This window comes from Salmo trutta, chromosome 37 (genome assembly GCF_901001165.1).
Source record: "Salmo trutta chromosome 37, fSalTru1.1, whole genome shotgun sequence".
Taxonomy (NCBI): domain Eukaryota; kingdom Metazoa; phylum Chordata; class Actinopteri; order Salmoniformes; family Salmonidae; genus Salmo; species Salmo trutta.
The window spans coordinates 2,198,896-2,225,798 of record NC_042993.1 but is presented as its reverse complement, the minus strand read 5'-3'; the positions used below and the strand labels follow the sequence as shown (position 1 = coordinate 2,225,798).

Below are 26,903 nucleotides of genomic sequence, written 5' to 3'. Positions count from 1 at the left end.
CTAAATCAACAGTACACCGTGGCTAAATATTTGACCATGGTTACTGATAAAAACCTTGACAAAGTACAGGCTCAGTAAGCACAGCCTTGCCATTAAGAAGGGTAGACACAGGAAAACCTGGCTCCCTGTAGAGGAAAGGCTGTGCAACCACTGCACAACAGCAGAACCTGAGACAGAGCTGCATTTCCTGACAAAATGTAAAAAATATAAAACAATTAGAGAGTGTCATTTCCCCAAATTTGAAACCCTTATTTAAGGTTTCAAAGACCTCTCTGATGAGGATAGGCTACCCGTCCTGTTGGGGGAGGACGCAGAGAGCTGTGGGTTGGCAGCACACTATATTGCTGCCTGCCATAAGATGAGGGACAGTGTCTGACAGACCAATAAACCTGCACATGTACTCTACTGTATGGCTATTGTTATTGTTGAATGTATGGTTATTTTGACCCTTGGTTATTGTTGTTACTGTTGTCCCGTTGACAATTTTGATTCTCATTTTTTATTTATTTATTATTATTATATTGTAAATATCCAAAATAAGCTTTGGCAATATGTATATTGTTACGTCATGCCAATAAAGCGAATTGAATTGAATTGAATTGAATTGAGAGAGAGAGAGTGTCAGACTGAGAGAGAGAGTGTCAGACAGAGAGAGAGTGTCAGACAGAGAGAGAGAGTGTCAGACGGAGAGAGAGAGTGTCAGACAGAGAGAGTGTGTCAGACAGAGAGAGTGTGTCAGACAGAGAGAGAGAGTGTCAGACAGAGAGAGAGAGTGTCAGACAGAGAGAGAGAGAGAGTCAGACAGACAGACAGACGGTGTATAATGGAATAATCTCCACTCCTGCTACTAACTCTAAAATGCAATTCAAATACATTTTTGTATGTTTGCGCCCGTGTGTGTGTGTGTGTGTGTGTGTGTGTGTGTGTGTGTGTGTGTGTGTGTGTGTGTGTGTGTGTGTGTGTGTGTGTGTGTGTGTGTGTGTGTGTGTGTGTGTGTGTGTGTGTGTGTGTGTGTGTGTGTGTGTGGATACTGTGGGTCCAGGCTCAGGGTTCTGTGGGACCAGGCCACACACAGGGGAGCAAACATACAAAAATGTATTTGAATTGCATTTTAGAGTTAGTAGCAGGAGTGGAGATTATTCCATTATACACCGTCTGACTCTCTCTCTCTGTCTGGGACCAGGCCACACCCTCATTACTATCACCGTGGAAATGGAACACGACAACATCACTTCCATGGCAACGCTGGCCGCCCACAGTCCCCTCAAGGTGCACACAGGGACTGAGAGAGAGACAGAGAGAGAGAGAGAGACAGAGAGAGAGAAAGAGACAGAGAGAGAGAAAGAGAGAGAGAGACACAGAGAGAGAGAGACAGAGAGAGAGAGACAGAGAGAGAGGGAGAGACAGCGAGAGAGAGACAGAGAGAGACACTGGGGGGGTTTAATTGACTTATGTTCCCCAGGTTGGTTGAGTGACTGGGAAGAGGAGAGTGGTTTCTAATGATGCCATTGGAGGGTTGAGCATCACACTGCTTCCATCTGGATACACTCTGACACATGTACTTCTAGTTCCTGATAGGTTAGGCGGTATCCATTTTTCCATACCTTCATACCGTCCTTTTACCATCCTGGGGTTTACGGTATTACCGATGCGCACCCTGGGGGGGGTGCTGTATGGCCTTCCTTGCGCTTACAATGCACCACTGCCGGTTCATGTGTTGCTTTTACAATGCTACCTGTCTTATATAAGTGCCACTATCGTGGCAAGATGTGGCAGCATTTACCTTCTCTAGGTCTACTTGATATTGACTTTATGGTTCTTACATTCTCGTCAACACAATGCGGCACAGCAATCTCACCTCAGTGAGGCGCCATTCATTGTATTTTCAATTTGCATATAATGCTAAATATTCAGTTATATGGTTCACTTTCCCATCAACTACAACCATGCCTGTTGCTTGTAGCCTACTGTTTAAGCTGGGTGTACACTACACAACTTTCAAAATCCTAACATCGCTGAGCCTCTAATATTAAACGGCTGTCTATCCAGTCGGACAAACACTCCGAACAGCCTATCTGAAGGCTCGGTGGTGTCCGCATGGTCCTAAAGCACACGATTGCCTCGTTTTGAATCACGTTCCAATGATAATACTGCTGTTGACAAAAATGCATTTTTTCCCCCAGTGAAAGTTGTGCCCCTGCCCCACACATACAATTATCTGTAAGGTCCCTCAGTCGAGTAGTGAATTTTAAGCACAGATTCAACCACAAAGACCAGAGAAGTTTTCCAATGTCTTGCAAAGAAGCACACCGATTGGTAAAAATAAAAAGCAGACACTGAATATCCCTTTGTGCATTGGTGAAGCAGTTAATTAGGTTTTGGATGGTGTATCAATAAACCCAGTCACTACAAAGATACAGGCGTCCTTCCTGACTCAGTTGCCGTAGAGGAAGGAAACCGCTCAGGGATTTCACCATGAGGCCAGTGGTGACTTTAAAACAGATGCAGAGTTTAATGTCTGTGATAGGAGAAAACTGAGGATGGATCAACAACATTGTAGTTACTCCAAAATACTAACCTAAATGACAGTGAGGAAGTCTGTACAGATTTTTTTTATATTCCAAAACATGCATCCTGTTTGCAATAAGGCACTAAAGTAAAACTGTAAAAAATGTGGTAAAGAAATTAACTTTATGTCCTGAATACAAAGCGTTATGTTTTGGGCAAATCCAACACAACACATCACCACTCTTCATATTTTTAAGCATGGTGGTGGTTGCATCATGTTATGGGTATGCTTGTCATCGGCAAGGTCTATGGAGTTTTTTATGATACAAATTAAATCAATTTTTTTATATAGCCCTTCTTACATCAGCTGATATCTCAAAGTGCTGTACAGAAACCCAGCCTAAAACCCTAAACAGCAAGCAATGCAGGTGTAGAAGCACGGTGGCTAGGAAAAACTCCCTAGAAAGGCCAAAACCTAGGAAGAAACCAGGCTATGAGGGGTGGCCAGTCCTCTTCTGGCTGTGCCGGGTGGAGATTATAACAGAACATGGCCAAGATGTTCAAATGTTCATAAATGACCAGCATGGTCAAATAATAATAATCACAGTTGTCGAGGGTGCAACAAGTCAGCACCTCAGAGTAAATGTCAGTTGGTTTTTCATAGCCGATCATTGAGAGTATCTCTACCGCTCCTGCTGTCTCTAGAGAGTTGAAAACAGCAGGTCTGGGACAGGTAGCACGTCCGGTGAACAGGTCAGTGTTCCATAGCCGCAGGCAGAACAGCCAATTATCTACAAATTCTATCTTTTTGGGAGAGGCAGAAAACCGTTTTCAACCAGCGATTGAGTTGTGAGACTCTGCTGTAGAGCTCATCACTCCCCCTAACTGGGAGGGGGCCAGAGACAATTACTCGATGCCGACACATCTTTCTAGCTGATTTACACGCTGAAGCTATGTTGCGCTTGGTGACCTCTGACTGTTTCATCCTAACATCGTTGGTGCCGACGTGGATAACAATATCCCTATACTCTCTACACTCGCCAGTTTTAGCTTTAGCCAGCACCGTCTTTAGATTAGCCTTAACGTCGGTAGCCCTGCCCCCTAGTAAACAGTGTATGATCGCTGGATGATTCGTTTTTAGTCTAATACTGCGGGTAATGGAGTCGCCAATGACTAGGGTTTTCAATTTGTCAGAGCTAATGGTGAGAGGCTTCGGCGTCTCAGACCCCGTAACGGGAGGAGTAGAGACCAGAGAAGGCTCGGCCTCTGACTCCGACTCGCTGCTTAATGGGGAGAACCGGTTGAAAGTTTCTGTCGGCTGAATAAGCGACACCGGTTGAGCATTCCTACAGCGTTTCCCTCCAGAAGCCATGAGAAAGTTGTCCGGCTGCGGGGACCGTGCGAGGGGGTTTATACTACTATCTGTACTTACTGGTGGCACAGACGCTGTTTCGTCCTTTCCTACACTTAAATGACCCTTGCCTAACGATTGCGTCTGAAGCTGGGCTTGCAGCACAGCTATCCCCGCCATAAGGCGATCGTTCTCCTGTATATTAATAGTACAGCGACTGCAATTAGAAGGCATCATGTTAATGTTACTTAGCTTCGGCTGTTGGAGGTCCTGACGAACCATGTCCAGATAAAACGTCCAGAGTGAAAACGTTGAATGAAAAAAAGTTGAGTGAGGGAAGCACTAAAAATATAAACGGTAATTAAAAAGTAAAAAACGTAAAGTTGTCAGGTAGCAAAGTAAGGTTGGCAACAAAATCGCACAGCAGCACGTAAACAAGTCTGCAAGTTGTAATGGAATAGAGCTAAGCACAGGCAACATTTTAGAGGAACACCTGGTTCTTTCAGCTTTCCAACAGACTGGGAGACAGTCACCTTTCAGCAGGACAATTACCTAAAACAAGGCCACTGGAGTTGCTTGAATGTTCCTGAGTGGCCTAGTTACAGTTTTGACTTAAATTGACTTGAAACTTGACAGAGCTTGAAGAATGTTTAAAATAATAAATTTGTACAATCCAGATGTGCAAAGCTCTTAGAGACTTACCCAGAAAGACTCACAGCTGCCAAAGGTCATTCTAACATGTATTGACTCAGGAAGTTGAATACCTCGTTTTCTAAGTATTTTTTTAGATGGAGGGAGGGACAGGACTGTGTGTTTTCAGATGGAGGGAGGGACAGGTGTGTGTGTTTTCAGATGGAGGGAGGGACAGGAGAGTGTGTTTTCAGATGGAGGGAGGGACAGGAGTGTGTGTTTTCAGATGGAGGGAGGGACAGGAGTGTGTGTTTTCAGATGGAGGGAGGGACAGGTGTGTGTGTTTTCAGATGGAGGGAGGGAGGGACAGGTGTGTGTGTTTTCAGATGGAGGGAGGGACAGGTGTCTGTGTTTTCAGATGGAGAGAGGAAGGGACAGGTGTATGTGTTTTCAGATGGAGGGAGGGACAGGTGTGTGTGTTTTCAGATGGAGGGAGGGACAGGTGTGTGTGTTTTCAGATGGAGGGAGGGACAGGAGTGTGTGTTTTCAGATGGAGGGAGGGAGGGAGGGACAGGAGTGTGTTTTCAGATGGATGGAGGGAGGGAGGGACAGGAGTGTGTGTTTTCAGATGGAGGGAGGGACAGGAGTGTGTGTTTTCAGATGGAGGGAGGGACAGGAGTGTGTGTTTTCAGATGGAGGGAGGGACAGGAGTGTGTGTTTTCAGATGGAGGGAGGGACAGGTGTGTGTGTTTTCAGATGGAGGGAGGGAGGGACAGGTGTGTGTGTTTTCAGATGGAGGGAGGGAGGGACAGGTGTGTGTGTTTTCAGATGGAGGGAGGGACAGGAGTGTGTTTTCAGATGGAGGGAGGGACAGGAGAGTGTGTTTTCAGATGGAGGGAGGGACAGGAGTGTGTGTTTTCAGATGGAGGGAGGGACAGGTGTGTGTGTTTTCAGATGGAGGGACAGGTGTGTGTGTTTTCAGATGGAGGGACAGCAGTGTGTGTTTTCAGATGGAGGGAGGGACAGGTGTGTGTGTTTTCAGATGGAGGGAGGGACAGGAGTGTGTGTTTTCAGATGGAGGGAGGGACAGGTGTGTGTGTTTTCAGATGGAGGGAGGGAGGGACAGGTGTGTGTGTTTTCAGATGGAGGGAGGGACAGGAGTGTGTGTTTTCAGATGGAGGGAGGGACAGGAGTGTGTGTTTTCAGATGGAGGGACAGGAATGTGTGTTTTCAGATGGAGGGAGGGACAGGTGTGTGTTTTCAGATGGAGGAAGGGACAGGAGTGTGTGTTTTCAGATGGAGGGAGGGACAGGAGTGTGTGTTTTCAGATGGAGGGAGGGAGGGACAGGAGTGTGTGTTTTCAGATGGAGGGATGGAGGGACAGGTGTGTGTGTTTTCAGATGGAGGGTGGGACAAATGTTTGTGTTTTCTATTGGAGAGAGGAAGGGACAGGTGTATGTGTTTTCAGATGGAGGGAGGGACAGGAGTGTGTGTTTTCAGATGGAGGGAGGGACAGGTGTGTGTTTTCAGATGAAGGGACAAGAGTGTGTGTTTTCAGATGAGGGATGGACAGGTGTCTGTGTTTTCAGATGGAGGGAGGGACAGGAGTGTGTGTTTTCAGATGGAGGGAGGGACAGGAGTGTGTGTTTTCAGATGGAGGGAGGGACAGGTGTGTGTGTTTTCAGATGGAGGGAGGGACAGGTGTGTGTGTTTTCAGATGGAGGGAGGGACAGGAGTGTGTGTTTTCAGATGGAGGGAGGGAGGGAGGGACAGGAGTGTGTTTTCAGATGGATGGAGGGAGGGAGGGACAGGAGTGTGTGTTTTCAGATGGAGGGAGGGACAGGAGTGTGTGTTTTCAGATGGAGGGAGGGACAGGAGTGTGTGTTTTCAGATGGAGGGAGGGACAGGAGTGTGTGTTTTCAGATGGAGGGAGGGACAGGTGTGTGTGTTTTCAGATGGAGGGAGGGACAGGAGTGTGTGTTTTCAGATGGAGGGAGGGACAGGTGTGTGTGTTTTCAGATGGAGGGAGGGAGGGACAGGTGTCTGTGTTTTCAGATGGAGGGAGGGAGGGACAGGTGTGTGTGTTTTCAGATGGGGGGAGGGACAGGAGTGTGTTTTCAGATGGAGGGAGGGACAGGAGAGTGTGTTTTCAGATGGAGGGAGGGACAGGAGTGTGTGTTTTCAGATGGAGGGAGGGACAGGTGTGTGTGTTTTCAGATGGAGGGACAGGTGTGTGTGTTTTCAGATGGAGGGACAGCAGTGTGTGTTTTCAGATGGAGGGAGGGACAGGTGTGTGTGTTTTCAGATGGAGGGAGGGACAGGAGTGTGTGTTTTCAGATGGAGGGAGGGACAGGTGTGTGTGTTTTCAGATGGAGGGAGGGAGGGAGGGACAGGAGTGTGTGTTTTCAGATGGAAGGAGGGAGGGACAGGAGTGTGTGTTTTCAGATGGAGGGAGGGACAGGTGTGTGTGTTTTCAGATGGAGGGAGGGAGGGACAGGAATGTGTGTTTTCAGATAGAGGGAGGAAGGGACAGGAATGTGTGTTTTCAGATGGAGGGAGGGACAGGTATGTGTGTTTTCAGATGGAGGGAGGGAGGGACAGGAGTGTGTGTTTTCAGATGGAGGGAGGGACAGGTGTATGTGTTTTCAGATGGAGGGAGGGACAGGAGTGTGTGTTTTCAGATGGAGGGAGGGACAGGTGTGTGTGTTTTCAGATGGAGGGAGGGACAGGAGTGTGTGTTTTCAGATGGAGGGAGGGACAGGTGTGTGTGTTTTCAGATGGAGGGACAGGAATGTGTGTTTTCAGATGGAGGGAGGGACAGGTGTGTGTTTTCAGATGGAGGAAGGGACAGGAGTGTGTGTTTTCAGATGAAGGGAGGGACAGGAGGGTGTGTTTTCAGATGGAGGGAGGGAGGGACAGGTGTGTGTGTTTTCAGATGGAGGGATGGAGGGACAGGTGTCTGTTTTCAGATGGAGGGTGGGACAAATGTTTGTGTTTTCTATTGGAGAGAGGAAGGGACAGGTGTATGTGTTTTCAGATGGAGGGAGGGACAGGTGTGTGTGTTTTCAGATGGAGGGAGGGACAGGTGTGTGTGTTTTCAGATGGAGGGAGGGACAGGTGTGTGTGTTTTCAGATGGAGGAAGGGACAGGAGTGTGTGTTTTCAGATGGAGGGAGGGACAGGTGAGTGTGTTTTCAGATGGAGGGAGGGACAGGAGTGTGTGTTTTCAGATGGAGGGAGGGACAGGAGTGTGTGTTTTCAGATGGAGGGAGGGACAGGAGTGTGTGTTTTCAGATGGAGGGAGGGACAGGAGTGTGTGTTTTCAGATGGAGGGAGGGAGGGACAGGTGTGTGTGTTTTCAGATGGAGGGAGGGACAGGTGTATGTTTTCAGATGGAGGGAGAGACAGGTGTGTGTGTTTTCAGATGGAGGGACAGGGGTGTGTGTTTTCAGATGGAGGAAGGGACAGGAGTGTGTGTTTTCAGATGGAGGGAGGGACAGGTGAGTGTGTTTTCAGATGGAGGGAGGGACAGGTGTGTGTTTTAGTATGATGTCTAGCTAATTGACAATACATGGACTTTATCAATTTTATTGACTGACAGTAAAACAGTCTTTTTGAAGCTGACACCAATTTCTCAGATAAAAATACAAGACAATATTAAATTTAAATCTATACTCTTATGAAGTATTTGCCTCTCTGAATCGACTGTGTGTATCTTTGTGTGTGTAGTGGCTGGTGTTCAGCAGTGGGAACTCCCCAGGTCCTCTGAACCAGGATCCCTCAGTAGAGCGGAGCAGAGAGTAGACTGCAGTGCCCCGGGTTCTCTCTCTCTCTTCCCCTCCTCCCTCCATCCCTCTATCCTCTCTGTCCCACCCGTGCCCTGAGCCCCACTATCCTGCCAGCCTGGTGAGTGTTTTTCTATCGCTCATTGTCTCTCTACCTCCCCTTTTCCCCACCTCTCTCTCTTTCTCTGTCTTTGTCTCTCTCTCTCTCACACTTTTTCTCCTCGTTTATCTCTGTTTCCCTCTATCACACACAGACACATCCCTCGCTCTCTCTCTCCCTTCCTCCATCCTTCCTACTTCTCACTCCAATTACTTGCAATGTGCCTGAGAAAAGTGATGGTGGTCTCCATAGCAACTCCTGTATCTGTCTTCACAACAACGTTTGTGTGAAAGGGGGTTTTTTCACCAAGGAAAAGGACAGAGGAGCATATGCACACACACACACACACACACACACACACACACACACACACACACACACACACCGAGAGAGAAACCCTGTTGACTGCAATCAGGGCCTCTTTCACACAGATTGCCTGTGAAAATTGTAGATGAGAATGTGTGACTGATTTTGATTGAAATAGAACTAGAGTACGATATCCTTTCTGTTTATCCTTGTGGTTTAAGAGGCTGTTTGTAGAGGCAAAGCTCATTTTTGTTGAAACCTAAAAGAGACTGGCAAACACACTTCTACTGCAATGTCTCTACTTCCTGTATCAGCCAGCACACACAGCACACAGTCCTCTCTTTGCTTATCTTATTGACCCAAACAGATGTTTCACCAAGTAGCTCAGACCAAAACACTCTTCTAGCATATGGTGTCTCCATCTCCCACGCTTCGTCTGCCTCTCTCCCACGCTCCGTCTGCCCCTCTCCCACGCTCCGTCTGCCTCTCTCCCACGCTCCGTCTGCCCCTCTCCCAAGCTCCGTCTGCCTCTCTCCCACGCTCCGTCTGCCCCTCTCCCAAGCTCCGTCTGCCTCTCTCCCACGCTCCGTCTGCCCCTCTCCCACGCTCCGTCTGCCCCTCTCCCACGCTCCGTCTGCCCCTCTCCCAAGCTCCGTCTGCCTCTCTCCCACGCTCCGTCTGCCACTCTCCCACGCTCCCTCTGCCCCTCTCCCAAGCTCCGTCTGCCTCTCTCCCACGCTCCGTCTGCCTTTCTCCCACGCTCCGTCTGCCTCTCTCCCACGCTCCTTCTGCCTCTCTCCCACGCTCCGTCTGCCTCCCTCCCACGCTCCTTCTGCCCCTCTCCCACGCTCCGTCTGCCCCTCTCCCACGCTCCGTCTGCCTCTCTCCCACTCTCCGTCTGCCTCTCTCCCACCCTCCGTCTGCCTCTCTCCCACGCTCCGTCTGCCCCTTTCCCACGCTCCGTCTGCCTCTCTCCCACGCTCCGTCTGCCCCTCTCCCACGCTCCGTCTGCCCCTCTCCCACGCTCCGTCTGCCTCTCTCCCACGCTCCGTCTGCCCCTCTCCCAAGCTCCGTCTGCCTCTCTCCCACGCTCCGTCTGCCCCTCTCCCACGCTCCGTCTGCCGCTCTCCCACGCTCCGTCTGCCCCTCTCCCAAGCTCCGTCTGCCTCTCTCCCACGCTCCGTCTGCCCCTCTCCCATGCTCCGTCTGCCCCTCTCCCAAGCTCCGTCTGCCTCTCTCCCACGCTCCGTCTGCCTTTCTCCCACGCTCCATCTGCCTCCCTCCCAAGCTCCTTCTGCCTCTCTCCCACGCTCCTTCTGCATCTCTCCGACGCTCCGTCTGCCTCTCTCCCACTCTCCGTCTGCCTCTCTCCCACACTCCGTCTGCCCCTCTCCCACGCTCCGTCTGCCTCTATTCACGCTCCGTCTGCCCCTCTCATATGGTGTGTCTCCCTCTCCCACGCTCCGTCTGCCCTCTCCCACGCTCTGTCTGCCTCCCACGCTCCGTCTGCCTCTCTCCCACGCTCCGTCTGCCCCTCTCCCACGCTCCGTCTGCCCCTCTCCCACGCTCCGTCTGCCTCTGTCCCACTCTCCGTCTGCCTCTCTCCCACGCTCCGTCTGCCTCTCTCCCACGCTCCGTCTGCCTCCCTCCCACGCTCCTTCTGCCCCTCTCCCACTCTCCGTCTGCCTCTCTCCCACGCTCCTTCTGCCCCTCTCCCACGCTCCGTCTGCCTCTCTCCCACGCTCCGTCTGCCCCTCTCCCAAGCTCCGTCTGCCTCTCTCCCACGCTCCGTCTGCCCCTCTCCCACGCTCCGTCTGCCCCTCTCCCACGCTCCGTCTGCCCCTCTCCCAAGCTCCGTCTGCCTCTCTCCCACGCTCCGTCTGCCCCTCTCCCACGCTCCGTCTGCCCCTCTCCCACGCTCTGTCTGCCCCTCTCCCAAGCTCCGTCTGCCCCTCTCCCACGCTCCGTCTGCCCCTCTCCCACGCTCCGTCTGCCCCTCTCCCACGCTCCGTCTGCCCCTCTCCCAAGCTCCGTCTGCCTCTCTCCCACGCTCCGTCTGCCCCTCTCCCATGCTCCGTCTGCCCCTCTCCCAAGCTCCGTCTGCCTCTCTCCCACGCTCCGTCTGCCTTTCTCCCACGCTCCGTCTGCCTTTCTCCCACGCTCCGTCTGCCTCCCTCCCACGCTCCGTCTGCCTCCCTCCCACGCTCCTTCTGCCTCTCTCCCACGCTCTGTCTGCCCCTCTCCCACGGTCCGTCTGCCCCTCTCCCACGCTCCGTCTGCCTCTCTCCCACGCTCCGTCTGCCTCTCTCCCACTCTCCGTCTGCCTCTCTCCCACTCTCCGTCTGCCTCTCTCCCACACTCCGTCTGCCTCACTCCCACACTCCGTCTGCCTCACTCCCACGCTCCGTCTGCCCCTCTCCCACGCTCCGTCTGCCCCTCTCCCACGCTCCGTCTGCCTCTCTCCCACGCTCCGTCTGCCCCTCTCATATGGTGTGTCTCCCTCTCCCACGCTCCGTCTGCCCTCTCCCACGCTCCGTCTGCCTCTCTCCCACGCTCCGTCTGCCTCTCTCCCACGCTCCGTCTGCCCCTCTCCCACGCTCCGTCTGCCCCTCTCCCACGCTCCGTCTGCCTCTGTCCCACTCTCCGTCTGCCTCTCTCCCACGCTCCGTCTGCCTCTCTCCCACGCTCCGTCTGCCTCCCTCCCACGCTCCTTCTGCCCCTCTCCCACTCTCCGTCTGCCTCTCTCCCACGCTCCGTCTGCCTCTCTCCCACGCTCCGTCTGCCTCTTTCCCACGCTCCTTCTGCCCCTCTCCCACGCTCCTTCTGCCCCTCTCCCACGCTCCGTCTGCCCCTCTCCCACGCTCCGTCTGCCTCTCTCCCACGCTCCGTCTGCCCCTCTCCCAAGCGCCGTCTGCCTCTCTCCCACGCTCCGTCTGCCCCTCTCCCACGCTCCGTCTGCCCCTCTCCCACGCTCCGTCTGCCCCTCTCCCAAGCTCCGTCTGCCTCTCTCCCACGCTCCGTCTGCCTCTCTCCCACGCTCCGTCTGCCTCTCTCCCACGCTCCATCTGCCTCCCTCCCACGCTCCTTCTGCCTCTCTCCCACCCTCCATCTGCCTCTCTCCCACGCTCCGTCTGCCTCCCTCCCACGCTCCTTCTGCCCCTCTCCCACGCTCCGTCTGCCTCTCTCCCACGCTCCGTCTGCCCCTCTCCCAAGCTCTGTCTGCCTCTCTCCCACGCTCCGTCTGCCCCTCTCCCACGCTCCGTCTGCCGCTCTCCCACGCTCCGTCTGCCCCTCTCCCAAGCTCCGTCTGCCTCTCTCCCACGCTCCGTCAGCCCCTCTCCCATGCTCCGTCTGCCCCTCTCCCAAGCTCCGTCTGCCTCTCTCCCACGCTCCGTCTGCCTTTCTCCCACGCTCCATCTGCCTCCCTCCCAAGCTCCTTCTGCCTCTCTCCCACACTCCTTCTGCCTCTCTCCGACGCTCCGTCTGCCCCTCTCCCACGCTCCGTCTGCCTCTCTCCCACGCTCCGTCTGCCTCTCTCCCACTCTCCGTCTGCCTCTCTCCCACTCTCCGTCTGCCTCTCTCCCACACTCCGTCTGCCCCTCTCCCACGCTCCGTCTGCCTCTCTCCCACGCTCCGTCTGCCCCTCTCATATGGTGTGTCTCCCTCTCCCACGCTCCGTCTGCCCTCTCCCACGCTCCGTCTGCCTCCCACGCTCCGTCTGCCTCTCTCCCACGCTCCGTCTGCCCCTCTCCCACGCTCCGTCTGCCCCTCTCCCACGCTCCGTCTGCCTCTGTCCCACTCTCCGTCTGCCCCTCTCCCACGCTCCGTCTGCCTCTCTCCCACGCTCCGTCTGCCCCTCTCCCAAGCTCCGTCTGCCTCTCTCCCACGCTCCGTCTGCCCCTCTCCCACGCTCCGTCTGCCCCTCTCCCACGCTCCGTCTGCCCCTCTCCCACGCTCCGTCTGCCCCTCTCCCACGCTCCGTCTGCCTCTGTCCCACTCTCCGTCTGCCTCTCTCCCACGCTCCGTCTGCCTCTCTCCCACGCTCCGTCTGCCTCTCTCCCACGCTCCGTCTGCCTCCCTCCCACGCTCCTTCTGCCCCTCTCCCACTCTCCGTCTGCCTCTCTCCCACGCTCCGTCTGCCTCTCCCACGCTCCGTCTGCCTCTTTCCCACGCTCCTTCTGCCCCTCTCCCACGCTCCTTCTGCCCCTCTCCCACGCTCCGTCTGCCCCTCTCCCACGCTCCGTCTGCCTCTCTCCCACGCTCCGTCTGCCCCTCTCCCAAGCTCCGTCTGCCTCTCTCCCACGCTCCGTCTGCCCCTCTCCCACGCTCCGTCTGCCCCTCTCCCACGCTCCGTCTGCCTCCCTCCCACGCTCCGTCTGCCCCTCTCCCACGCTCCGTCTGCCTCTCTCCCACGCTCCTTCTGCCCCTCTCCCACGCTCCGTCTGCCCCTCTCCCACGCTCCGTCTGCCCCTCTCCCACGCTCCGTCTGCCTCTCTCCCACGCTCCGTCTGCCTCTCTCCCACGCTCCTTCTGCCCCTCTCCCACGCTCCGTCTGCCCCTCTCCCACGCTCCATCTGCCCCTCTCCCACGCTCCGTCTGCCCCTCTCCCACGCTCCATCTGCCCCTCTCCCACGCTCCGTCTGCCCCTCTCCCACGCTCCGTCTGCCTCCCTCTCTCTCTCTTTCTGTCTATATCTCTTATATCTTTCTCTCTCTCTCCTCTCTCTCTCTCTCTCTCCTCTCTCTCTCTGTCTCTATCTCTTATCGTTCTCTCTCTCTCTCTCTTCTCTCTCTGTCTCATATCTCTCTCTCTGTCTCTATCTCTTATATCTTTCTCTCTCTCTCCTCTCTCTCTCTCTGTCTATCTCTTATATATTTCTCTCTCTCTCTCCTCTCTCTCTCTGTCTCTATCTCTTATATCGTTCTCTCTCTCTCTTTCTCTCCTCTCTTCTCTCTCTCTCATATCTCTCTCTCTCTCTCCTCTCTCTCTCCTCTCTTCTCTTTTCTCTCTCTCATATCTCTCTCTCTCTCATATATCTCTCTCTTTCTCTCTCTTATATAGCTCTCTAATATCTCTCTGTCTTTCTCATATCTCTCTCATATCTCTCTTTCTCATATCTCTCTCTCTCTCTCTCATATCTCTCTCTCTAGGAGAACCTGACATTGGTTCAGGACACTTCTTGGTTTGTCTTCAGGACAGAGAGCTGGCCAACATCACTTACCTGGAGAACAGCAATGTTGTACAGGTGACACACACGAACTCACCATTAAAAAAAAAAAAAAAAAAAAACACACACACACACACACACACACACACACACACACACACACACACACACACACAAAAGGAGTTCTGACTACGGTCCACAGAGTGCTGCTAAGTCAGGCTTGTGTTGTCTCTTAGGTGTCTCCCCTGCGGCCTTGCCTCTCCTCCATCCTGGCCTATGACCTGTGTTTGACCTCTGCTGACACCGCCGTGATCTCCATCTCTGACATCACTGACTTCCAGATAGACTTTGTTGACATTGTGAGTGTCCTCTCATTCTGTTGGATGAAGGAGAGTTGCTCTTTACAACCATGCTGGATTATAAGACACCACATTTGGTACGTGTGTGTGTGTCAGGTGGAGGTGGACCACAGTGCTCTGGTTCGTGTGCGTGTTCTAGACTCTAACAGACAACCCTTCCTACATCGTTACCTTCCTCTGATGCACCTCAAACTGACCCCCTCCTCACCCATCCTCACTGTGGAGTGAGTACCCGTGTGTGTGTGTGTACATTCTGTCTGTTATGTCCACATTCCTAAGAAACATTTCACTGGATAGAGATGTGAAATATTTAGTCATCCTGGTACATAAACGTGTGTGAGTAGGCCTGCAGAGCCGTTGGACAGCGTCTCCGTAGGTTACCGTGTGTCAGGTCAGACATTGGGAGAGGTCAGTCTTCACCTGTCTGCAGTGGACAGTAGTGGGAGTGTCCAGACCTCCTCTCACAAACAGCTACAGGTAGACAACCAATCATAACCCCAGCAGAGCAATGCACACAACACACCATAAAACTATATTATAAACTGGGTGGTTCGAGCCCTGAATGCTGATTGGCTGCCAGCCATGTATACCGCGGGTATGACAAAACATGTATTTTTGCTGCTCTAATTACGTTGGTAACCAGTTTATAATAGCAATAAAGCACTGTCATGATGTTGGCCTGTGGGTAAGGTTTATGACACCCCCCCCCCCCCCCCCCCATAAATACCTTTCTCCCTTCCCCTCTCTCTGACCCTACTGAAGGACTTTTGAATAGCCTTTGTTAAATATAGAGAGTCTGGGAACATCAAACAAGTTGGGGGAAAAGGAACTGTATTTCGGTAATAGAACCAGTTGGAAATACACCAGGTACTTAATGAGTATGGATGTCAGTTCGGTTGTCATCTGAGACATTATGACTGATGACAGGACGACATAAACTGTACCTGGGAAAGTATACACATTCTAGTTATCAGATTCACATGGAATTGTTGTGCAATTTAAATGTTTGGTATTGAAACTGTTTGGAGATTAAATGTAATTTTAGCTTCCAAATGAGAGAATTGGGTTTTCATAAGGAAAGAGCCCTGACCAATCAGTGGCCCGCCCCTGTGAAGAGACAGGGGTCATAAACGATGAAACACACCCTCCTCCCCTCTCCACTATATAAGTCAGTGACAAAATGTAACCAGGCTGTTCCGGGTACGTGAGGTCTGCAGCCTCTGCGTTAAAAGGACTCACATGTCAAGTACAGAACTAAGCCAACCTCAGCGTGAGCTTTGGTTGCGAATGGTATGAACTTTGAACTCTTATTCACTACAGAAGTGATACTTCCTAGCCGTTGAGTTAGCAGCGGCCGCTTTAAACGTGGGCTAGGAAAAGACGGACGACGTATCCAGTCTAATACACAACGAAGATACTACAACGTATCCATTTTACCACCAGTGACATTCTTCCGAGGACAGGAAGATCTCTGTTGGCCAACACGGCCAGCATCTACGACCAACCTACCGAAGCGCAGCTCAGAGTAAATATTTATTGCATTTTCCTTTTCCAAATGGGCGGTAATTTAGAATGCATACGATTCTGTATTTACGATAGCATAGCTGCTTTCTGGTTCCTCAGTCTTCCCGCCCTTTCATTCAAGCCCAACCCCCTTTCTTTGTGTAACAAGCCGCCATGCCGGTTTAACCCACTAGGGCGCATTCCCCTATCATTTCCTTGTAACCATATCTGTTTGTTATGCATTTCTGTGAATTACTTAGATTAGTAAATAAATGATTTTAAGACAATTGATGTATGGATGACTCATAGTGAAGACTGGGTTCATGCAGATAACCAACAATTTACAACGTTTGGAATGAGATTGAGGTGAGGTAAACTAACACATCATTAAAGGAGACTAATCGATCAGATATTATAATATCTGAAAGTTATATTAGGAAAATTATAACTTTGTAATCTGAATATTTTCCTTGGTGCCCCGACCTTCTAGTTAATTACAGTTACACGATTAATCAGTTTAATCGCGTAATAATAATTACAGAGAGTTATTTGATAAACATGTCTTCCGTTTTAATGATGCCAAAGACACGACAGCAGCTTGGGGGTTTGTGGTATATGGCTAATATACCACAGCTAAGGGCTGTGACCAGGCACTCCGCGATACGTCGTGCCTAAGAACAGCCCTTAGCCGTGGTATATTGGCCATATAGCACACCCCCTCGGGCCTTATTGCTTAATTATACAGTATGTATACAGTTCTGATGTACTGTCACAACACACCATAAAACTATAGTATACAGTCTATACAGACCTGATGTACTGTCACAACACACCATAAAACTATAGTATACAGTTCTGATGTACTGTCACAACACACCATAAAACTATAGTATACAGTCTATACAGTCCTGATGTACTGTCACAACACACCATAAAACTATAGTATACAGTCTATACAGTCCTGATGTACTGTCACAACACACCATAAAACTATAGTATACAGTCTATACAGTCCTGATGTGCTGTCACAACACACCATAAAACTATAGTATACAGTCCTGATGTACTGTCACAACACACCGTAAAACTATAGTATACAGTTCTGATGTACTGTCACAACACACCATAAAACTATAGTATACAGTCTATACAGTTCTGATGTACTGTCACAACACACCATAAAACTATAGTATACAGTTCTGATGTACTGTCACAACACACCATAAAACTATAGTATACAGTCTATACAGTCCTGATGTACTGTCACAACACACCATAAAACTATAGTATACAGTCTATACAGTCCTGATGTGCTGTCACAACACACCATAAAACTATAGTATACAGTCCTGATGTACTGTCACAACACACCGTAAAACTATAGTATACAGTTCTGATGTACTGTCACAACACACCATAAAACTATAGTATACAGTCTATACAGTTCTGATGTACTGTCACAACACACCATAAAACTATAGTATACAGTTCTGATGTACTGTCACAACACACCATAAAACTATAGTATACAGTCTATACAGTCCTGATGTACTGTCACAACACACCATAAAACTATAGTATACAGTCTACACAGTCCTGATGAATTGTACATTGTTTTCATATGCAGGTCTACCCCAGATTCACCCTGCAGCCACGAAGTCTGGCACTGACACTGGGCAGCGTACGACAGGTAACCAAATACACATGATCAGTGTTTCTAAAATGATGGTTCAGGAGGAGCCACTGGTGGGTTTGTGTTCATGCTGACACAATGCAGAAATCACTCTGACATTTCCTAGTTGCTAAAATTCTAATAGTTTGCCTAATATCAGTTGATGTGCCAAAACAAGCAAGTATAGTGAAGAGAATCATTGTACCATCTAAACCCCTGTGAAATACATTTTCCATTACCGAAATGTTTTATTTTCAGCAGTTTGAAAATGATGTACAAAACCATAGGTAAAAGATGCAAAAACAAAAGAATAGGAAGCATAGAATTAGCGCACATTGAAAAGATCTACCCCATCTTAGACTTGTTTTCAATGAGAATGACAGATCTATAACACACATTTCTTTGTGAATTTGATCGGTCACCCAAAAAGTTACATATTGCAGCTTTAACTCTGACTCTAGGTTTCTGTTAGCTCAGACTCTAGGTTTCTGTTAACTCTGACTCTAGGTTTCTGTTAACTCTGACTCTAGGTTTCTGTTAACTCTGACTCTAGGTTTCTGTTAACTCTGACTCTAGGTTTCTGTTAACTCTGACTCTAGGTTTCTGTTAACTCTGACTCTAGGTTTCTGTTAACTCTGACTCTAGGTTTCTGTTAACTCTGACTCTAGGTTTCAGTTAACTCTGACTCTAGGTTTCTGTTAACTCTGACTCTAGGTTTCTGTTTACTCTGACTCTAGGTTTCTGTTAACTCTGACTCTAGGTTTCTGTTAACTCTGACTCTAGCTTCATGTTAACTCTGACTCTAGCTTCATGTTAACTCTGACTCTAGCTTCATGTTAACTCTGACTCTAGGTTTCTGTTAACTCTGACTCTAGGTTTCTGTTAACTCTGACTCTAGGTTTCTGTTTACTCTGACTCTAGGTTTCTGTTAACTCTGACTCTAGGTTTCTGTTAACTCTGACTCTAGGTTTCTGTCAACTCTGACTCTAGGTTTCTGTCAACTCTGACTCTAGGTTTCTGTCAAACTTGACTCTAGGTTTCTGTTGACTCTGACTCTAGGTTTCTGTTAACTCTGACTCTAGCTTCATGTTAACTCTGACTCTAGCTTCATGTTAACTCTGACTCTAGCTTCATGTTAACTCTGACTCTAGCTTCATGTTAACTCTGACTCTAGGTTTCTGTTTACTCTGACTCTAGGTTTCTGTTTACTCTGACTCTAGGTTTCTGTTTACTCTGACTCTAGGTTTCTGTTTACTCTGACTCTAGGTTTCTGTTAACTCTGACTCTAGCTTCATGTTAACTCTGACTCTAGGTTTCTGTTAACTCTGACTCTAGGTTTCTGTTAACTCTGACTCTAGGTTTCTGTTTACTCTGACTCTAGGTTTCTGTTAACTCTGACTCTAGGTTTCTGTTAACTCTGACTCTAGGTTTCTGTTTACTCTGACTCTAGGTTTCTGTTTACGCTGACTCTAGGTTTCTATTAACTCTGACTCTAGGTTTCTGTCAACTCTGACTCTAGGTTTCTGTTAACTCTGACTCTAGGTTTCTGTTAACTCTGACTCTAGGTTTCTGTTAACTCTGACTCTAGCTTCATGTTAACTCTGACTCTAGCTTCATGTTAACTCTGACTCTAGGTTTCTGTTTACTCTGACTCTAGGTTTCTATTAACTCTGACTCTAGGTTTCTGTTAACTCTGACTCTAGGTTTCTGTTTACTCTGACTCTAGGTTTCTGTTTACTCTGACTCTAGGTTTCTGTTTACTCTGACTCTAGGTTTCTGTTTACTCTGACTCTAGGTTTCTGTTAACTCTGACTCTAGCTTCATGTTAACTCTGACTCTAGGTTTCTGTTAACTCTGACTCTAGGTTTCTGTTAACTCTGACTCTAGGTTTCTGTCAACTCTGACTCTAGGTTCATGTTAACTCTGACTCTAGGTTTCTGTTTACTCTGACTCTAGGTTTCTGTTAACTCTGACTCTAGCTTCATGTTAACTCTGACTCTAGGTTTCTGTTTACTCTGACTCTAGGTTTCTGTTTACTCTGACTCTAGGTTCATGTTAACTCTGTTTCTAGGTTTCTGGTCTTGAACAGTGTTTGATTCATCATTGGATCACATGACAATTCAAAAGGCTTTTAGAGATTCACAACAAAGTGAATATGATGCTGATGGAAGTCATGGTACTACTAGCTACTGTGTCAATGTCATAACTCCATCTATCTGCACGCAATCATACACTTACACACGCACACATCTCTCTCAGGTGAAGTGAGAGGGCGGCCCCCACCCCCAGTCCAGTGTGGGCTTCTCTGTGAGTGACAGCCGCATTGCCACGGTCACCGACACAGGATTGGTCCGTGGAGTGGCAGTGATAACCTGTGATAACCTCTCCTCTCTTTACTCCTTTCTACTCCTGTCCTGTCCTGTCCTCATCTCCTCTCTCCTCTCTAAGGTGTACCAGGAGATGCAGCTGGCTGTATGATCCTCCAGATCTCTCTCCTCTCTAAGTTGTACCAGGAGATGCAGCTGGCTGTATGATCCTCCAGATCTCTCTCCTCTCTCCTCTCTAAGTTGTACCAGGAGATGCAGCTGGCTGTAGGAACCTCCAGATCTCTCTCCTCTCTAAGGTGTACCAGGAGATGCAGCTGGCTGTAGGAACCTCCAGATCTCTCTCCTCTCTAAGGTGTACCAGGAGATGCAGCTGGCTGTAGGAACCTCCAGATCTCTCTCCTCTCTAAGGTGTACGAGGAGATGCAGCTGGCTGTAGGAACCTCCAGATCTCTCTCCTCTCTCCTCTCTAAGTTGTACCAGGAGATGCAGCTGGCTGTAGGAACCTCCAGATCTCTCTCCTCTCTAAGGTGTACCAGGAGATGCAGCTGGCTGTAGGAACCTCCAGATCCATCCTCATGTCTCCCTACTCACACTACGCACTACAGAGCAACAAGTGAGAGCCAGCATGTGTGGTTGTGTGTGTCTGCATGTGCAGAAAAACAAAATATCACATTTACTTATTTCAGACCCTTTACTCAGTACTTTGTTGTAGCACCTTTGGCAGCGATTACAGCCTCTATTCTTCTTGGTTATGACACTACAAGCTTGGCACACCTGTATTTGGGGAGTTTCTGCAGCCTCTCAAGCTCTGTCAGGTTGGATGGGGAGCATCGCTGCACAGCTATTTTCAGGTCTCTCCAGAGATGTTAAATCGGGTTCAAGTCCGGGCTCTGGCTGGACAACTCAAGGACATTCAAAGACTTGCCCCATAGCCACTCCTGCATTGTCTTGGCTGTGTGCTTAGGGTCGGTGTCCTGTTGGAAGGTGAACCGCTCTGGAGCAGGTTTTCATCAAGGATCTCTCTGTACTTTGCTCCGTTCATCTTTCCCTAGATCCTGACTAGTCTCCCAGTCCCTGCCACTGAAAAACATCCCCACAGCATGATGCTGCCACCGCCATGCTTTACCGTAGGGATGGTGCCAGGTTTCCTCCATACGTGATGCTTGGCATTCAGGCAAAAGAGTTCAATCTTGATTTCATCAGACCAGAGAATCTTGTTTCTCATGGTCTGAGAGTCCTTTAGGTGCCTTTTGGCAAACTCCAAGTGGGCTGTTATGTACCATTTACTGAGGAATGGCTTCCGTTTGGCCGCTCTACCATAAAGGCCTGATTGGTGGAGTGCTGCAGAGATGGCTGTCCTTCTGGAAGGTTTTCCCATCTCCACAGAGGAGCAATGGAGCTCTGTCAGAGTGACCATCGGGTTCTTGGTCACCTCCCTGATCAACTTTAGAATAAGGCTCTTATTGGCAGACTCAACAGCCTTGGTTTCTCAAATGATTGCCTCCCTTGGTTCACCAACTACTTCTCCGATAGAGTTCAGTATGTCAAATCGGAGGGCCTGTTGTCCGGACCTCTGGCAGTCTCTATGGGTGTGTGTGTGTGTGTGTGTGTGTGTGTGTGTGTGTGTGTGTTTGTCTGTAGTCATGCGTGTGTGATTGTGTGTTTCAGAGACACTATCTGTCCTGTGTCAGTGTGTGAAAGGGGAGGGTCTTGTAACGGTGGACAGCCAGGGAGTTCTGAGGGCGGGGCCTGACACAGGATCTGCCCTGCTGGAGGTCATCGCTATGGAGACCTGTGGGGTCAACCAGACCCTGCTCATCAGCGTCCGGGTAAGTTGGTCACTTGTGTCCTTCGATGGGATCCATTCTAAAGTAGACCTGGTGAGAAACTCAGCATCCACAGTTGACCCTAACTGGGACTGGGTCATGACTATCTGACCATACTGGGGAGTACAAAAGTGTATTTGTGTGTTGTGTCTGCCAGGTGTCTCCAGTGTGGTTTGTCAGGCTGTTCAGTGTGTCCAGCCTGTACAGTGTTGGAGGGGGAGGCCTGCCTGCCTTTCCCCTGGGCTGGACCATCAGAGTCAGGGCTCTCTGCTACGACAACCTGGGACAACAGTTCAACGCCCATAACACCCTCACACACATTACCACCAACAGGTAACACCCTCACACACATTACCACCAACAGGTAACACCCTCACACACATTATCACCAACAGGTAACACCCTCACACACATTACCACCAACAGGTAACACCCTCACACACATTACCACCAACAGGTAACACCCTCACACACATTACCACCAACAGGTAACACACACACTCTCACATTACCACCAACAGGTAACACACACACTCTCACATTACCACCAACAGGTAACACACACACTCTGACATTACCACCAACAGGTAACACCCTCACACACATTACCACCAACAGGTAACACACACACTCTCACATTACTACCAACAGGTAACACACACACTCTCACATTACCACCAACAGGTAACACACACACTCTCACATTACCACCAACAGGTAACACACACACTCTCACATTACCACCAACAGGTAACACACACACTCACACATTACCACCAACAGGTAACACCCTCACACACATTACCACCAACAGGTAACACCCTCACACACATTACCACCAACAGGTAACACCCTCACACACATTACCACCAACAGGTAACACCCTCACACACATTACCACCAACAGGTAACACCCTCACACACATTACCACCAACAGGTAACACACACTCTCACATTACCACCAACAGGTAACACACACACACTCTCACATTACTACCAACAGGTAACACACACACTCTCACATTACTACCAACAGGTAACACACACACTCTCACATTACTACCAACAGGTAACACCCTCACACACATTACCACCAACAGGTAACACACACTCTCTCACATTACCACCAACAGGTAACACCCTCACACATTACCACCAACAGGTAACACACACTCTCACATTACCACCAACAGGTAACACACACACACTCACATTACTACCAACAGGTAACACACACACTCTCACATTACCACCAACAAGTAACACACAGTATATAGTCAAATCTCTCTCTCTGTCTGTTTTATTTTCCTTAAAGCTGGGATCCTTCATGGTCAAACCGCCACGTCCGTTTGGGATATTACATCAACAAAGAAGTTACTGCCAACAACCAACACTGTTGCTCCTCTCAGACATCACTGCCCACGTGACAGAACAGCAAAATATATACAGATCATTTTTTACCATGCGGACGGAGTCTGCTCCCCTCTGTTTCTCCTCTGTTTCAACAGCAAGACAAAAACCATAACAAAGGTGCTCAGGGCGAACAGTAGCGTTGTTTCCCCTAATGTGGATTCCATCTTTAAACACTCTCTCTCTCTCTCTCTCTCTCTCTATCTCTCTATCTATCTATCTAATGACTTGGTGCAGGTGACTCCAGACTCAGACAGTCATTCCTTCGTGGTCCAGACAGTGTCTGGGGGTTTGACAGTCCTAGGGGTGCAGGCAGACCCCACCAACCCCTCCCTGAGTGACTACACCCCCCTCCCTGTCCTCCCCGCCATCTCTGCCCCCACACACACACTCAGGCCTGGAGACGCACTCTGCTTCAACACCCCCCTGACAGGACCGCACGGTGAGACACACACACACACACACTGTGGCCGGTACTGTAGATTGGGGAAGGGAAAGGGGATACCTAGTCAGTTGTACAACTGAATGCATTCACCTGAAATGTGTCTTCCGTATTTAACCCCTCTGAATCAGAGAGGTGCGGGGGGGCTGTCATAATCAACGTCATCGGGGCCCAGGGAGCAGTTGTTGTTGGAGGTTATTGGCTCTTAACAGCTAGGCTACCTGCCACCTAGACACACCCTCACTCTCTCAAAGAATCATAACTGAGAAGAAGGAGATAAGTGATGCTTTTAATCATCATTTTAAACAGTGGTTTAATTGACCCTGGTCAGTCAATCGACTGCTCTTCACTCTGCCAGCCTCTAGCTGACTCGACGGTTAACACGTCAACTTCTAGTGAATCTTTGTTTTCATTTCAGCAATTTACTATCTGTGATGTGCTAGATGTCTTGCTTAAGATTTATGTAAAAAGAAACATCAAAAACTGGGACTGATATGATTGATCCATTGTTGCTGCAGCTCTCTGCCCCCTGATTGCTGAATCATATTTTAACCTGACGATTATATCTGGTACTATTCCCAAGGTTTGGAAGGCGGCCCATGTACTCCCCCTTCACAAAAGGGGTGACCGAAATAATTATTGTTCATAGGTAACTAACCACACCAGCTTGTTCAAAGGTAACTAACCACACCACCTTGTTCAAAGGTAAATAACCACACCACCACTACTTTGTTCATGGTAACTAACCACACCACCACTACCGTGTTCTTAGGTAACTAACCACACCACCTTGTTCATAGGTAACTAACCACACCACCTTGTTCATAGGTAACTAACCACACCACCTTGTTCATAGGTAACTAACCACACCACCACTACCTTGTTCATAGGTAACTAACCACACCACCTTGTTCATAGGTAACTAACCACACCACCACTACCGTGTTCTTAGGTAACTAACCACACCACCTTGTTCATAGGTAACTAACCACACCACCTTGTTCATAGGTAACTAACCACACCACCTTGTTCATAGGTAACTAACCACACCACCACTACCTTGTTCATAGGTAACTAACCACACCACCTTGTTCATAGGTAACTAACCACACCACCGTGTTCTTAGGTAACTAACCACACCACCTTGTTCATAGGTAACTAACCACACCACCTTGTTCATAGGTAACTAACCACACCACCTTGTTCATAGGTAACTAACCACACCACCACTACCTTGTTCATAGGTAACTAACCACACCACCTTGTTCATAGGTAACTAACCACACCACCACTACCTTGTTCATAGGTAACTAACCACACCACCTTGTTCATAGGTAACTAACCACACCACCTTGTTCATAGGTAACTAACCACACCATCACTACCTTGTTCTTAGGTAACTAACCACACCACCTTGTTCATAGGTAACTAACCACACCACCACTACCTTGTTCATAGGTAACTAACCACACCACCTTGTTCATAGGTAACTAACCACACCACCACTACCTTGTTCTTAGGTAACTAACCACACCACCACTACCTTGTTCATAGGTAACTAACCACACCACCTTGTTCATAAGTAACTAACTACACCACCACCACCTTGTTCATAGGTAACTAACCACACCACCACTACCTTGTTCATAGGTAACTAACCACACCACCTTGTTCATAGGTAACTAACCACACCACCACGTTCATAGGTAACTAACCACACCACCACGTTCATAGGTAACTAACCACCACCACCACGTTCATAGGTAACTAACCACACCACCACGTTTATAGGTAACTAACCACACCACCATGTTCATAGGTAACTAACCACCACCACCTTGTTCATAGGTAACTAACCACACCACCATGTTCATAGGTAACTAACCACACCACCACTACCTTGTTCATAGGTAACTAACCACACCACCTTGTTCATAGGTAACTAATCACACCACCTTGTTCATAGGTAACTAACCACACCACCTTGTTCATAGGTAACTAATCACACCACCTTGTTCATAGGTAACTAACCACACCACCACTACCTTGTTCATATGTAACTAATTGCACCACCTTGTTCATAGGTAACTAACCACACCACCTTGTTCATAGGTAACTAACCACACCACCACGTTCATAGGTAACTAACCACACCACCACTACCTTGTTCATAGGTAACTAACCACACCACCTTGTTCATAGGTAACTAACCACACCACCTTGTTCATAGGTAACTAATCACACCACCACGTTTATAGGTAACTAATCACACCACCTTGTTCATAGGTAACTAACCACACCACCTTGTTCATAGGTAACTAACCACACCACCACGTTTATAGGTAACTAATCACACCACCTTGTTCATAGGTAACTAACCACCACCACCTTGTTCATAGGTAACTAATCACACCACCTTGTTCATAGGTAACTAACCACACCACCACTACCTTGTTCATAGGTAACTAATCACACCACCATGTTCATAGGTAACTAACCACACCACCTTGTTCATAGGTAACTAACCACACCACCTTGTTCATAGGTAACTAACCACACCACCACTACCTTGTTCATAGGTAACTAATCACACCACCTTGTTCATAGGTAACTAACCACACCACCTTGTTCATAGGTAACTAATTGCACCACCTTGTTCATAGGTAACTAACCACACCACCTTGTTCATAGGTAACTAACCACACCACCACTACCTTGTTCATAGGTAACTAATCACACCACCATGTTCATAGGTAACTAACCACACCACCTTGTTCATAGGTAACTAACCACACCACCACTACCTTGTTCATAGGTAACTAATCACACCACCTTGTTCATAGGTAACTAACCACACCACCACTACCTTGTTCATAGGTAACTAACCACACCACCTTGTTCATAGGTAACTAATCACACCACCTTGTTCATAGGTAACTAACCACCACGACGTTCATCGGTAACTAACCACACCACCACGTTGATAGGTAACTAACCACACCACCACGTTGATAGGTAACTAACCACACCACCACGTTCATAGGTAACTAACCACACCACCACGTTCATCGGTAACTAACCACCACCACCTTGTTCATAGGTAACTAACCTCTCAGTTGGTGGTGACTTACTCTCTACTCTAGTGACAGTTAACACTTCTGTATTTGTCAGTGTACAACTCCTGCATGCAGACGGTTCCTGTCCCGGTGGTCGGCCTGTACCCAAACACACGTCAGTACCAGTTATCTTCTCCTACTATATTAGTGCATCAGGTAGCATAAATTATTTATAGGCTTTATATCAGAGGTAATTGTTCTCCAGTGGAATGCAGCAGTCTTAGTGTTGTGTCTAAGCTGGTGTGTGTTCTCCAGTAGAATGCAGCAGGACGGTGCATTTCTCTCCCTGGATCAGACCCTCGTCCCCAGACACAACTGGCTCTGGAGCACACGGTGACACTAACAGCCCTGTGAATGATCCATGTTAAAACCGTCAACTAAACAATTTCCTGCCAAACGTT

At 49.0% G+C, this 26,903-nt stretch overlaps 2 protein-coding genes and 1 long non-coding RNA gene across 5 annotated transcripts in view; all 3 read left to right on the top strand.

Moving 5' to 3' along the window:
- Positions 1–14,170, top strand: part of LOC115177049 (uncharacterized) — a 19,567-nt gene extending 5,397 nt beyond the window's left edge. For all 3 annotated transcript variants that reach the window (XR_003872324.1, XR_003872323.1, XR_003872325.1), the window contains 3 exons: positions 8,218–8,394; positions 13,830–13,924; positions 14,083–14,170. This is a non-coding gene — a long non-coding RNA (uncharacterized LOC115177049). The remainder of the gene's footprint in view (positions 1–8,217; positions 8,395–13,829; positions 13,925–14,082) is intronic.
- On the top strand, positions 14,169–20,355 carry LOC115177048 (nuclear pore membrane glycoprotein 210-like). Its single transcript, XM_029737511.1, has 4 exons — positions 14,169–14,429; positions 14,550–14,682; positions 17,336–17,398; positions 20,235–20,355. The coding sequence occupies exons 1-4, from the start codon at positions 14,230–14,232 to the stop codon at positions 20,322–20,324; spliced, it is 486 nt and encodes a 161-aa protein (XP_029593371.1). The 5' UTR covers positions 14,169–14,229; the 3' UTR covers positions 20,325–20,355.
- Positions 20,333–26,903, top strand: LOC115176431 (nuclear pore membrane glycoprotein 210-like). The gene is made up of 7 exons (XM_029736474.1): positions 20,333–20,339; positions 21,376–21,536; positions 21,691–21,866; positions 22,850–22,907; positions 23,182–23,386; positions 26,558–26,617; positions 26,758–26,903. The coding sequence occupies exons 1-7, from the start codon at positions 20,333–20,335 to the stop codon at positions 26,868–26,870; spliced, it is 780 nt and encodes a 259-aa protein (XP_029592334.1). The 3' UTR covers positions 26,871–26,903.

Excerpts from the sequence above, each read along its gene's own strand:
- LOC115177048 (XM_029737511.1), top strand. The coding sequence starts at position 14,230 with ATGAAGGAGAGTTGCTCTTTACAACCATGCTGGATTATAAGACACCAC. Across the intron at positions 14,683-17,335 it reads CCTCTCACAAACAGCTACAG|GTCTACCCCAGATTCACCCT; the intron begins GTAGACAACCAA and ends TTTCATATGCAG. Across the intron at positions 17,399-20,234 it reads CACTGGGCAGCGTACGACAG|GTGTACCAGGAGATGCAGCT; the intron begins GTAACCAAATAC and ends CTCCTCTCTAAG.
- LOC115176431 (XM_029736474.1), top strand. Across the intron at positions 21,537-21,690 it reads CCCTGCTCATCAGCGTCCGG|GTGTCTCCAGTGTGGTTTGT; the intron begins GTAAGTTGGTCA and ends TGTGTCTGCCAG. Across the intron at positions 22,908-23,181 it reads GATATTACATCAACAAAGAA|GTGACTCCAGACTCAGACAG; the intron begins GTTACTGCCAAC and ends GACTTGGTGCAG.